Source organism: Gloeophyllum trabeum (genome assembly GCF_000344685.1).
Source record: "Gloeophyllum trabeum ATCC 11539 unplaced genomic scaffold GLOTRscaffold_00016, whole genome shotgun sequence".
Lineage (NCBI taxonomy): Eukaryota > Fungi > Basidiomycota > Agaricomycetes > Gloeophyllales > Gloeophyllaceae > Gloeophyllum > Gloeophyllum trabeum.
In genome coordinates, this window is record NW_006920425.1 from 398,642 (window position 1) to 412,261 (window position 13,620).

General features: G+C 47.3%; 5 protein-coding genes across 5 annotated transcripts; 2 read left to right on the forward strand and 3 right to left on the reverse strand.

Moving 5' to 3' along the window:
• Window positions 1-735, reverse strand: GLOTRDRAFT_133164 (uncharacterized protein; the record flags this gene model as incomplete). Its single annotated transcript, XM_007872083.1, has 2 exons — window positions 1-223; window positions 287-735. 2 exons carry the CDS (start codon window positions 733-735, stop codon window positions 1-3), a joined length of 672 nt encoding a protein of 223 aa, XP_007870274.1.
• A 414-nt stretch (window positions 736-1,149) lies between these two features.
• GLOTRDRAFT_108224 (FAD/NAD P-binding domain-containing protein) lies at window positions 1,150-3,212 on the reverse strand (the record flags this gene model as incomplete). The annotated part of the gene is made up of 10 exons (XM_007872084.1): window positions 1,150-1,505; window positions 1,556-1,668; window positions 1,718-1,871; window positions 1,925-2,209; window positions 2,260-2,605; window positions 2,659-2,705; window positions 2,763-2,805; window positions 2,867-2,963; window positions 3,017-3,122; window positions 3,182-3,212. 10 exons carry the CDS (start codon window positions 3,210-3,212, stop codon window positions 1,150-1,152), a joined length of 1,578 nt encoding a protein of 525 aa, XP_007870275.1.
• Window positions 3,213-3,928: 716 nt separating this feature from the next.
• Window positions 3,929-5,802, reverse strand: GLOTRDRAFT_133166 (Aldo/keto reductase; the record flags this gene model as incomplete). The annotated part of the gene is made up of 15 exons (XM_007872085.1): window positions 3,929-4,014; window positions 4,064-4,120; window positions 4,176-4,249; window positions 4,306-4,359; window positions 4,415-4,509; window positions 4,563-4,663; window positions 4,712-4,726; window positions 4,785-4,860; window positions 4,911-4,948; window positions 5,003-5,069; window positions 5,130-5,231; window positions 5,280-5,369; window positions 5,422-5,458; window positions 5,515-5,638; window positions 5,694-5,802. The coding sequence occupies 15 exons, from the start codon at window positions 5,800-5,802 to the stop codon at window positions 3,929-3,931; spliced, it is 1,125 nt and encodes a 374-aa protein (XP_007870276.1).
• Window positions 5,803-7,255: 1,453 nt separating this feature from the next.
• Window positions 7,256-7,776, forward strand: GLOTRDRAFT_14905 (MFS general substrate transporter; the record flags this gene model as incomplete). Its single annotated transcript, XM_007871947.1, has 4 exons — window positions 7,256-7,450; window positions 7,508-7,538; window positions 7,592-7,699; window positions 7,748-7,776. Coding segments are annotated over 4 exons (363 nt in total), but the record flags the coding sequence as incomplete, so codon positions are not given.
• Window positions 7,777-7,993: 217 nt separating this feature from the next.
• Window positions 7,994-9,222, forward strand: GLOTRDRAFT_48961 (uncharacterized protein; the record flags this gene model as incomplete). The annotated part of the gene is made up of 5 exons (XM_007871966.1): window positions 7,994-8,123; window positions 8,185-8,335; window positions 8,395-8,544; window positions 8,594-8,812; window positions 8,877-9,222. Coding segments are annotated over 5 exons (996 nt in total), but the record flags the coding sequence as incomplete, so codon positions are not given.
• Between the last annotated feature and the right edge of the window lie 4,398 nt (window positions 9,223-13,620).

Genomic DNA, 13,620 nt, shown 5'->3' on the forward strand with positions numbered 1-13,620 from the left:
TTAGAGCCCATAGAAGCCTAGAGGCATGTGAGCGCTGTGTCGAATAAGCTCCGGGGGGCTTATACGATGTGCTGAGTCCGCATTTTCGGGGGTCAGACGATCCTGAGGCTTATCATCGCGCGCCTCAAGGATGCTGAGGAGACGGGCAATGGTGGAGTCGGAGTCGGTTTTGGAGATATCGATAGTCTCGATGATGTGGGGCCAGGATGGGTCGAGGATGGAGCTGACGATTCAGCTGTTCAGTGCCTTTTCATCGAGATTGCTGCCCCTGGTGTTGATAGTTGACTGGAGCATCTTCAGCTTGTTGAGGTGCGCCCGGAGATCATTGCCAGCGAGAAATTTCTTCTCGTAGAAGTCAGCTAGGGCCAGCGTAAGGGATAGAGTAGACGTAGACTCGAATCTCTTATGGAGTGCATCCCACACAGCCTTGGCAGACTTCAATCCCATCGTGATTGGAATCTCCTCATCGGAGATGTTGAGCATGATCTGAGAGCAAGCCATCGCGTTCCGTCGATCCCACAGACTGGGGCTAGTCGTTACTTGCGAGGCAGTTTCTGCATCCTTCAGGGCTGGCGTGGTCGTTGCGGCTTCAGAGGGGCACGTCTCGATGCCGTCAACGATGTCGAGGAGTCCGCGGGCATCAAGAGCGTTTCGTATCTTCTCCTTCCATATGAGCCAGTTCTCAGACCCGAGTAACTTGGGCTCCATGGGTATGACTTGGTGCGAAGTCGACATCTTGAGAGAGCTTAAAGTCTATTCTCGCCCGACCTATGATTAGCGCCCAGTTGGGCTCATAACCTATTAAACCCGTAAGCTCAGCGTACGATGCTGAGCGTATATTGTAGCATACCTATTAAACCCGTAAGTTACAGGAGAGTCAGTAATCAACCATGCCCCATGTTGCAGTCCTCACAACCACCATGCTGTCACCCCCAGCCCACTGGGAATTGCATTAAGTGTTGCACTGTGTATGATTGCTGGCTTTCCTCTTTCTCATGTTCAATTCTTGTGACTGATTACTTTGGCTTAAATCTGTGTACTTGATCAGCCTCAAATGATAAATGAAGATTTGTCTGCTGTATTTGTACATCAATGTACCAACAACAAAAGAAAGCCAAGATTAGCTGGTTTGGGAGTCCATCGTCACATCTACATGACAGACTCTTTTACGAGACCCAGCTCTCCCCTCTTCAACCGCACAACATAACCATCCACAGCTTCCTTGCCAAACCCAACTGGGCTAACATCATTTTGTAAAATCTTCAGGGCATTGATGCGACTAAGAACTCTTTTTGCTTCAACATCTTCAGGTCCCACAGCTTCATCTAGCTCCTTGTCACCCATGGCTGGTCCTTGCAGTGAGAGTAAATCAGGTTGCACCCTTTTGGCAACGGAAATGTGTTCCTCCTCTTTTGTACGCTCGAAGAGGTTAATGCAGAAGTCAATGAGGCTATCGAGTTTGGAGTCAGTAAGCTCTGGGGTTGTGTCGGCAAAGCCTTGTATGACTGAAATATGCTTTAGCAAGCATGGAGGGGGCCACAGGTATGGCACTGACCAGGCTTGAAGAAAGAAAATACTTTGTCGAAGTTGTTGTCATTGACATCTGATAGAATAGCATGACGCTGATTCTGCATCTGTTTGTATGCACTCAACACAATGATAAGAAACCTAGGTGGTCTTAAGCATGCTTATCATATCCTCTGGCATCTAGTCTCACCGAGTGTGACAAATTCCAACTTTGGTGTTATGCCACTGTTGAGCCTGGGTTTCGGTAACTTGGCTTTTCATTGAAGCACAGATTGAAGTTGCTGCAGACAATGCACCTGTCATTGCAATGTGTACCCCAGATGCAAAGAAAGGGTCAACAAAGGCTAATTAGTCTTGGTAAGTCAAGATGAATTCACCCAGAAACAAAGGGACAGACATGCTGCATCGCCTAGGATCCGAAAATGGTCTCCAGAATAGCTTGAGGAATGGTAGCTGTAGTCAGTGGAGCTTTTGATGCTGCCTTCAACTAGTGATCCTTCATTGCCAATCAAGTCTAGCACACCAGGCAAGAACTTCATCTGGTCAAGATAGTGTTCAGTCAAAGTTGGTCGACCTCCGGGATAATCTGCCTTCTTCTTGTTAGAGATATTCTGATGCATGACTACACCAATGGATGTGGTGCCATCATGCAGAGGGATCAGCCATGCCCAGCCAAGTTCATCTATGTGAGTCTTAGCTTGAAGATGACTTCCAAAGCCAAAGGCACCTTACCGGACATAGCTTCAAACCAAGGTGCATTGGACCGTCTGGTACCAGCCTGGTTGATCTTCACACCTTTCCAATATCCCCAGACCGCGATATTCCGCAGACCTTCCCTATACTGCCTGTTGTGCAAGTACCTGGTGGACATGATACCAGCTCTCCCAGAGGCATCTACAAGCCACTCGAAATGAATCCTTCCAGATTGACCTTCCTTGTTCTTCCATGTTGCTGCTATGGGCCTCCCAGAGGATTCCCCATCTCGAAACTCAATCGATTCCACCCTTGTCTCTTCAAACACCTTGACACCCTGCCGAGATGCATGGCATAGCATCATTTCATCAGACTCGGAACGGATCTACAGATGGTTAGGAGCTGAATTGATCTCTCGTCAAACATATGTGAACTCACAACATTCCACGTGGTCATGCTTGGACCAAGGGCTGAGAAATCTGTGTCTACATGGAATGACTTCAGTTGCATTGAATTGAGGAGACAGTTGAAAGGATACACACAGGTCATTTGTAACCCTTGATTAAGCACAAAACATGCACCAGGCTATATCCGCAAGAATAAGCATGATGAACAGGCAGTGTTATTGGTGCAGGATGTCATGAACCTTGTGCATGAAACCATGGTTGTGGAACTCATCCTCGAGGTCAATATATCTTAGGAAATGTCTCATGGAAGGGAGCATTCCCTCTCCAACGTGATACCTGAGAAACTGAAGAGTGAGACATGCTGTACGCCAATGGCTGAACATTCTAACCTTGGAAACTTAGATGCCTCCAGAAGGACCACATCCAGTCCTTCTCGCGCCAGTACGGTCGCGGTGTAACTTCCTCCGGGGCCTCCTCCTATGACAAGGATAGATGCTTTTTCGGGCTTGTGGCACGATGTTTGAGCAGAAACTTCACCGAGCTCAGCACATTACATACCACATTCGAGGCGGTTGTCGACGCCATTTTCTGCAAATGTTTAAGACTTGAGAGCTGAGCACCGAGTATCCGTTGGATACCCTGACCAGGGACAAGATGTGTCTTATCTTATATAGCCCCACAGAGCATCCGTTGTGCTGAAGAAATCACCATTCCGTGTCCGTCCGAGTAAATACGCCGGGACCGTTCTGTCATTTATCAGATCTAGAACTGACAGACCTGAACACCCAATGGCATGCACTGAGATAAGCCCGGCCGGAGTTTCAGTGTTCAGCGAGCCATCATTCGATTTATTGGACTTCTATGGAAAGATTGTATCACCGCTATTTGTTCGACAGGAGAATCAAGAATCTGATCAGAAGCAAGGAGCATCAGTGTTACAGCTTGTTGACTGCATCATGAGATGGAACCACCAGGAAGGTGTCGCACGCGCATCACACGCTCAAGCCGTCTGGGTGACATACTGATCATAGTATTGGAATTTCTTTCGATGCTTTCGGTCTCTGCCGAGGGTACGAAGATATGGACTATTAACCTGCATCTTCAGATTATTGGAACCCACATTCAGAGATGTTTTATCTCGGTTTCTGGTGCACAAATAAAGCCGCGCAGCGCATTCAAGTCACTGCGCGACACTGTATCGAGACGACGGCAGGCCAATGCCATTTCATAGCACTGATGCACCCTACACTTGGACGCATTGCCCAACTGCGATTGAATGTACCACTAGCGTTGTAGTTGTGTTACTCATGGTCCAAGAGAATGCGCGGGCGATAACACTCTTCCAAGTATGTCATCTCATCATCTGACAAATCCACCTCCATGGCTCCTGCCGGGATGTCAGCTGACATGTATCATGGATATGAAGAGAATATTACCAAGAAGATCATGTAGCTGCTCAACTGAGGTCGGCCCAACTATCGGGGCAGTAACACCTACGCGTATGCCGCTCGGGATTTAGCCCGAGGCCCTAAAGCAACGAAGACATACCAGGCTTGCGCAATGTCCATGCTAGAGCGACCCTTGCCATGCTAAGACCCTTCTTTTGCGCGAGTTCCTGAACTCTGCGAAGCATAGAAACATTGGTATCTGCACTTCTGGGAATTAAGACAGCACAGACCGTTTGATTACTTCCTTGTCTTCAGTCGGGCCTGACTTGTAGATGTGCACCAATCTAGAATGCGCCATTGACACATTGGATCGTTCAAAGTAACTAGAGACAGGCGTACTTGTCGGATTGTCCGCGCCGGGATTCTTCGCCAAAAGGTCGCGCTAGCAGGCCTCGGGCAAGCGGCGACCACGGTATTGAGGCAGTACCAAAGAGCTGATTGACTGTTGGGTCATCTGGTGGGACTGTAATTACTGAAAAAACCTCACCTTCAAGGTTGGATAGAGCTCCATTTCATCAGCGCGATACAGGAGGCTGTACTGGTTCTGCATGCTGATGAATGGGGTGAGTCCATTTGCTATGGCGTAGTCTGGTGTAGGCATTTAGATATTTCCCACTGGACAAACAGTGTACAAACTTTGCATTGCATGAACTAATATACATAAGAGGGTCAGACAATTGAAAGTGAGGAGGTCTCGACTATCACCTACATTGCCAGGCCCAGCAGGACCCCATTCCAATATAACGTGCATATCCTTCTTTGATAATATCATGAAGAGCATGCATCTATGGCATGTCAAGACAGCGGACACTCATTCAATATCCCACTTTCTTACTGTTTCAGAAATCGGCGTTATCGGGTCCGCTCGGTGGCCTTAGCAGCAAATATGCATCAGATAACTGGTTATCCGTATCGCACAATACTTACATTGCAGAACATCGACATAATCGAGCTGGAGCCTTTCAAGGCTTTTTTTCACAGCTGCAAATATATGCTGAACAAGTAAAAATTTGGTTGAGGGGCGGAGACATGATTGAAGAGGCTAAAAATGCACCTTGCGACTTAATCCTCCTTGGTTGACGTAGCCGTAGTCCTCGGGGTTGCGATTGCTGTGAACAAACCAGTGGCCTGGCTCTCTTGCGACCACCCGAGATATCTGACGATCACGTCAGAAATATCCCGGTGAATGTATAACATTCGATACCTTGGTCATTACGACGATTTCATCCCTCGGAAGGCCCAACTTCTTGATAACATTGCCGAGGACGATCTCAGATTGCCCGTTGGAATATACCTGTGTTCCGCAAACGCTCGACAGAGACAGTGGACCAAATTTCAGCACTCACATCAGCTGTATCGAAAGTTTGTATTCCGGCGTCGTAACTAGTGGTACATGCAACGTCGGTACAAGGTCAAAAGCAACCACTGATGATACATACGCTGCCTTGATATGGATCAATGCGTCTTCTTCTCCCATTATCCATGGTTGCCACTCAGCACTTCCGTACTGCATAGTGCCCATGATCAGAGCAGACACTCGGAGACCGGAGCTCCCAAGGGTCACTGAACGAGCGACTATTCATCAGTGAAAATCATTATATGGGAGTCAGACGCTCACCGTAACGCATTTGCTTCTGAGACTGGGCGGATACTGGAGAAGGATGTTGCTTTGCACTGAGAAGGTCTTTCAGTTTGAACTCACCTTCATGGCACCGAGGCAGGGCCATTATATATAATGATCTCTAGTCTCGAACCAGATGGTGGGCTTGTGGGAAAGGGGAGGACAAGTCCCGATGCCTATCCCCACAGGTTAGGTCACACGATAGACAGTCACAGTCAATCACGAAATGCCAAATGCCTCATCCCCTCTCCCTTAAGCAAAAAATTTGCCGAGGGAACATATCAGTGATATCACTAAGGAAGGAGTCGAGAAAGGCGAAAGCACGTCATGACGGGCCTTTGGTAAGACCTCTAATTATTCGTCTACCACGGATCCATCAGGGGAATCCGGGTACGGACCGCCGCGACATGATTCCCTTGCAATAGGATTCGGTGTTTAATCACCCTCACGAGTTCTCTATCATGACTATGGAGTTCCGCTGCCGTGAAACATATTCCAGCCTCAGACTGCGCAAGTGCTTCAAGTTCCTGCCACTCGCGAAATAGTTCATCTGCGCCACTCCCACAATAACAGGATGCTTCCTTGGGACGACATCGATTTCCACGCCTGAACAAAGAGTGATTCCTGGTCTCTGCAGAGCTGACACAAGTAACGAGCCCTCCAAGTCATACGCCAGGTGCGATAAAATCTTGGTGATCATAGTAATAGATGTACCCAGATAGGAGGAAGTTGGAAGTATTGCTCAGGAATCCTTGCCTCAGGCTGCGCACCGCTATGCCACGATCTGACAACGAGGATCAGAAGATTCCGGGAACCATTCGAGGCGTGAGAATACCACTGGCAGTGCATGGTGAGCTGTTCAACTTGCTGATTTTCATATAGAACCCACCGGTGAAGGTAGGTGCCCATTAAGCACGAAACCCGCATGCGAGGTCGTGTGCGTTGCGGCATGTCATTGCTGGTTGAAGTATGCTGTAACTGATCGTCCATTGGTCCCCATCCATACTAGTAGACTATGACAAACGAATCGAGACAGAGCACAGTATGGGCATCGCTGACAGATAGGCCTCTCCGATATGAATTTCAGGCTTCGGCCCGAAACCTAGTTTTCCCTGCCTGTCAGTGCCCTGAAGCTCTTGGATTTTAAATGGCTTTTCGTGGTGTTCCGGAAGCTGCGCTGCCTGCGCTTGAGCGACGGTGAGCACCTGTCAGTGCCAGTTAAGCTCAAAGGACTATCCGGATGCTTTCCTCCTTCGATCACATTCCGCGTTGACCGCCTGTTTATAATGGTGCGCGCCTAAGATACGCAGCGACTTTTGCCGTGGACTTAATTTATGACATCTGACAGGATCTGATCTGGGTGTTGTGAAGTCTGGAGTCCGCTGATGCCTGATGATTCTCCACATTGTAAAGGCTTCATAGCACCGGTGCTTGTGCTTACGCCTTCCCTCATATCCTGCCATCCCAGGTAACTCAAGTCCACCAGTGTCTCGACATCACGCGTCCGCGGAAGTTAAGCATCGACTATGGAAACCCATGTAGCTATTACAGAGAATATCCTCGCGCTACAATCGCCAGCGCGAAAGAAGTGTCTCCTGGCAATTTTCTGTTTCGCCCAGTTCTTGGACACTTTCAACAATTCTGCTTTATTTGCGGCAATCCCACCTATCTCAGCGGCCTTGGGGATATCCAACAGCAACTCCGTATGGCTCCTAAGCGCTTACCAGCTAACATTTGCCGCTCTTCTTCTTATAGTACGTAGTCGCTCACTATGCATACCGCATGCAATGACTCACACTCCAGCGATGCAGAGTGGACGGTTAAGCGACCTCTATAACCCCAGTACGTACTACCTGAGTGGCAGACACGAGTTTACTGATATACTGGTATGTCAGAGATCGTTTTCATTGCCGGTGCTGCACCTATGAGCTTTTTCGCACTTGGTGCAGGCTTTGTGCGCTCTCAAGTGCCTTTGATTGTACTAAGAGCTTTCATGGGTGTCGGTACGTTGGGCTTTCTCACGTCCCAAGACTATGCTGAAGACACTGCAGGTGCTGCGCTCACGGTCCCGTCCGCATTACACCTTATTGTCCATATGTATCCGAAGCCAACGGAGCAGGCGCAAGCCATGAACATATTTGCGGGCTCCGCAGCTTTGGGCAACGGTGCGCAATACCATCCCGTATGCAGACGCTTTAATTTTTTAGTTACACCGCGCGGTATCAGTTATTGGGCTCATCATAGGCGCGCTACTGGTCACTTATACATCCTGGCCATGGGTGTTCTATTTCGTTGCCATTGTGGCTTTCTTCATATCTGTTGCTGTCTTACTCTTGGTACCGTCTCGCAGGGAAACTTCTCTGTCTGTTGTTGAGAAGGCAACTCGCTTTAAGAGAATCGACCTCTTCGGAGTATCTCTTTTGACAGGTGAGAGCAATTGTGATTCCTTCTACAATCGTTTATTGACTCTTGGTCATTTTTTGTGCAGTCGCCTTGATCCTGCTTGTGTATGCTGTCACATCTGGGTCTATCAATGGTTGGCGCACCGCCGGTGCTATTGCACCGCTGATAATATCAGTAGTTTTGGCAGTTATCTTCTTTGTCTGGGAGGCTAGGATTGAAGAAAGTCTCGCATCCTTGTGTGTATTGTTTGTTCTTCCAGTGTCTTATCCCGCCACTGATGAAACCGGTGCTAAAGACCTCCGAAGATGTGGTTTTACGAGAACTTCAGCATCATCGTTGCTACGGCGCTCATACCCTTCATGTGGTGGGGAACTGTGCAAATGCTCCTCTCTTGGTATTGGCAGGAGATATTCGGATGGACCACAATAATGACTGCTGTACATTTGTGAGTATCGTGTCTCATGGAATTGAACCTATTTGATAAGCTTCTATAGTTTGCCCATCGGCCTTATGGGGTTCCCTGTCGTGGGAGCCACCAATATTATGCAGAAAGTTCTCCCGCTGAAGTATGTCATGCTCATTGGACAGATTCTGTGTCTTGTGGGCACGGCTCTTCTGGCTTTTGGAAACTCGCCGCATCGCTATTGGTCCTTCGTTTTTCCAGGACTTCTTGTTGGCACGTCAGGGAGTACAATGATTTTTGCCACCGTAAAGTGTGTATCCATCTCGTTCCATACTGGGCAAGCAGTTGCTGAGCAGGATGACTATGTTACACAGTATGGGAGTCTTCGCTGTTACCCCTCCTGCAGTCGCGGGCATGGCAGGCGCCATTTTCAACTGCGCCCTTCAAGTAAGCTGCGCTGTCGGCACTGCAGTCATCACTTCAATTCAGATCAGCGTGGAAGCTGAACACGGAGGTCCTCGATCCTTCTATGGACGCTCTGCAGGCTTCTGGTTCATGTTTGCATTTGTCGCATTCATAACTCTCTGCGTGGTAGTATTCATGCACAACACTTTGCCACCAAAGAAAGGGAAGGTTGATACAAATTCTCATAAAAGTGATCCCCATGATGGCCTGCCCGAAAGTAAGCTTCCAGATGACAGTGTGTTGCCTGTAGTGTAGGGTATCTTGCCTATGTAGGGTTTTGGTTGAAGCAGGCCATGGGGCATGAGGAAGATCTGGAAGTAGCTACAAGGTCATTGGTATCCAATGGCATGAACTTGGGGGAAGCAGGTCACTGCTGCACATGGCATTTTCATGAGTCCTGAGGCTGTCTTAGTATTTGTATTGCCTGCAGTATATTACTACCGGTGTATCTTTCTTCAACATGTGTTGAACTTGAAGTTCTCTGAGTTGACACTGATATCTGATACTTCCATCCAATGTACATCTGCAGCCTGTCACCTTTCCATCATTATACCAGATAGTTCCCCTTAAGCTTTGCAGACAGATGTAGTCAACTATCATCATCCAATAAGTGCACTGGTGACATAGCCATGCAGTGCATTCAACGATAATACCCAAGTACCTATGTCACGCACAGTCGTGCCACAGCAATACGGAAGCCAATCAGAGTGCTCCAATCCCAACCGGTACGTCAAGGACCCCAGCACCGCACCTTCACACATTGAGCAACTGATAATATGATATGTGGTGGCAATCGGCCCCATATGTCAATACAATATTATGAATTCCACACAACCACCATGTACAATCGTATACTCCCCATATGGGAGCTGAGCCACATATGATCCCCTACATTGACAATGTCTGGGAATATCAAGTAGAAACAAATGTATTACCATATTTGAATATTGATTTCCGGAGATATACTCAGTGATAGAGCAAATAAGGATAAATATATGGAACAATGGGGAAGTCAGGTTTTTGACCTGATACAGTACAATGAATCCTAGCTAAAATATCAAAGCACATCTCGGGTTGATAGTGAATCTGGAATATGGATGCAAATAGCATAACACATAGCATAAAGGTGTGATATACCTGATTCGTGATGAAGAGTTATGGAGGCAGCAGCACGCACAGTGCGCCCTACACAACTCACCTGTATTGGTTGGATGCTGTAGCTACTGGTAAAGCTCGTATGAACGACCCTTGTTATTAGGCAGCAGAGCTGCAGGGTTTATATACACAGTGGCCCATAGGCTGACTAAGCTACGTGGAATATCTATAATCCTACTGAGCTCCACCTATGATGTCACTGACCCACATGAGTTCCGTGCCATTGTACAATAATGGAATATACCAGAATATTCCAGAGGGTTCCGGTATGTTCTGGTACGTTGTAGAACCTGGCAGCTAAGTCAGCGCCTAGTTCAACAATTCGGGATCATCCGGTATATGATTGGGCCACCAGTGGCTGTATCGGCAAGCCACTTTAATAGCCAGTGGTGGCCCACTGGTGGCTAAGAGTGGCTGGAGATATCGTCACGAGAATGGATCATGCGAAGAGAACTCATACTGTCTGTTCGACAAAGAGTAGGACAAGAGGGAGGGAAACCAATTTCTGTCAGGAGTTGACCTAGCCAGAGACCTTCCTGACCCATGTGGACAGAGGCATAGTACTGCACTTCTCCAGTTGACAAGGCAGTAGTTGTCTGCTTCTTGGTTGACCAAGCAATACAACCATTCCCAAGTAATATTGCATTGATATGTACTAACACACAACAATCACAAAGACCAAGGGAAATAACCTATCACACCCAGCAGTATGGGTCGAGGTGGGTATAATAAAGTTTGAGGGAGAGGGGAGGAGTAAGATGACATAGTGGAGTGTGTAGGAAGACTTAGAATAATAAAATCCGGTTGGTTGAAATGGAGGAGGAATCAAAGATAAAATCAGCATATCAGCCAGCAGGTCACCCACACTGGATTCTAAATTCCTTGGGCAACATAGCAGGGACCACCTGGACCTTCTTGGTGACTGGTTTGTACTTTTTCTTGGTGGCAGCAAAGAAGGGGATTGGCATATCTCGTATTTGGCTGTCACTGCTATGAATATCTTCACCCAATGGACTTGGTGCATCGCCGAATAAATTAATGGATGAGAAATAAGACCGGACCACTGGAGACTCACAAGTGGATAAATAAAGGAATGGAAGGAAATCTTGTATTGAGGTTTTGCTATTTTCTTGATTGTGTAAAATATTGAACACTGAGATTTGATAACGGGCGCAGTCTGAGCTAGACAGTTATAAAGACCAGTTATGGTGTAACGTTTGTGGCAGCCATCAATGAAAATGAGGTGTGGTATGAAGATGTCTTAAGCCCCGAGGAGGAGGACTACCTCATTGGCAAGTACTTTATCCCTATCCATAAGTGTCCAGGATCTTGGATGTCAACAAGTACTGATATAGCTTTCCAGGAAATGGTACGATGGCCGAGTTCTTATGGTGGCCAAAGCCAAATACATGTGGGTCGAGTCCGTACCATTTTGCGGGCCACTGGATGACTGGGGCAGAGATATGGTATCAGGATTGACTCATGGAAATCAAGAATGGTACAGCTACACCTCTTACTCAGGCTGTATGGATGAACGATCTCAAAAACTTCCTACCTCATGCTGTGATACCACATCGAGTATTGTATTGTCATTGCCCCCCCTTCTCACACTTGATGCAGCAGTGGCTTCTCCGGCCATGTAGATTCACAATCAGTCATGACAACTTTCATGCATACTCTCTGTATTTTATCACACAATAATTTGCCTGGTTTTACTTGATGTGTCCACTCAGTTATATCATGGAGATGCCTTCATCAGTGCATCAGCAAAGCATTACCCGACTTTGGCCAGGGACTTGGCTTGATTTGGGTTAACTACGTCTTAGTGCCCACTTTTTGGGTGCTTGTGGCCTTCTTGAGGCTTGAATAAGGAAAAATAAGCCAAGTCGGGCACCTAAATGCTAAAATATTGCGCTAAGATGCTGAAGGCAGTTTTGCATTTTCCTGATGTGTGAGCAGCATGCAAGGTAGGAGCGGCAAAGGGGTGGTGCCACTCAGTGGCACCACCTGTTGCCACTGAGTGGTGGTGTCTGTTGCCACCGGCGGCGCACTCAATATCGATTGAAAGCCATATATGGCATATTGTTCACAGGCTGAAGTGGATTCTGGTGTGTGAATCTGGTAAATTATATCACAAGTACCCATATGCTGAGCCATATGTGGCATATTGTGTTGAATACACTCATGTTATATACTCAAGTTATAACTCTCGGGTGGTAGCCATTCCCATATATGTTATCTGTCATCACATATAACATGGAGTGAAAGGTTGCCTACGGGAAAAAATATACCCCTTAATGGCAGCTAATGTCATATTTGGTATTCCTTACCGTCTATTGCAGGACTAAACAATTTCAAAACAAGTCTTACATATCAGCATCATATATCTGTGTCAACTGCCGCACATAGTCAATTCCCATGATAACACAGGGTCTCTGATGATGCAAGACCACAGAGCATGGTGCAACGCACCGAAAATTGGGACAATATTCTGGTACACATGTTACATAGTCAAAAGCTCATATTGAGAAGCTAGGAGGTTTGGTACAGTGGTGCTGAGTGAGGGACAAACAGAAGTGTAACAGACACTATAAAACTGATTTTTCAGTCAATTTGTAGTCACCACTACAAGCGGACATAGAATCAAACATTTAAATGTGTATGGGCTCACACAAAACTATTCTCACAACTTTTCGGGATCTTGTTCCCACAATGCTTGCGTTCGGCAAACCACTCAATTTTGTGCGTAAGGACTCATCCTTTGTACCTCAGGACTCGTAACTCCGTGAGTGCAGTTTTGGTCTCCCTCTGCTAGCTGAACAAGGACTGAGATCTCATGCGGTAGCAGGACCAGACCTTTGCACAAGGATACTTTACTGACATTTGTACGAAGTCAACAAGTACAGCAGCTCGTGGGATCTTGAGGAGTCCTTGAGCTAATGTATCACTCTTGTGTTGTAATCCGCTACATGATGGTAGCTAAGCTTGAAACCCCTGCGGGGGGCTGTGACTGAATGCACCCCAGAAGCCAGAATAAGGGCTGAGCTTAGGATCCCTGTTCAGCCTACTGGTACCTACGGGAGCGGGAATAATTTGAATGACAACCTGCTACAGCTTGATGCTGAAACCAGGGTTGCCTACACAGGCTACACTTGAAGTTTCACGACTGTCAAAGGAAGTGAAGTGTGAACTCGGGGGATAACATGTGCTCTGCCTGGTGCATAATTGGCAGAGTCACTCCACTACCCTCATTCTACATGATTGTTATATTTTGAGACAGAACTGGGAACATAAGGCACAACAAATGCCATAGCTGTGATGGACCTCAATGGAAGAAGGTGATGCTCTTGAATACGCCACGGCGATCACTGGCAGTACCGTACGGGAAATCAGAAGGCCTCCGACATGCTGACAAACAGGATGTACCAAACTGCAGGTGGCAGAGGATGACAGATTGACTGACTAGAGAGGATGGGAAATTTTTGTGGGGTGCCCCTA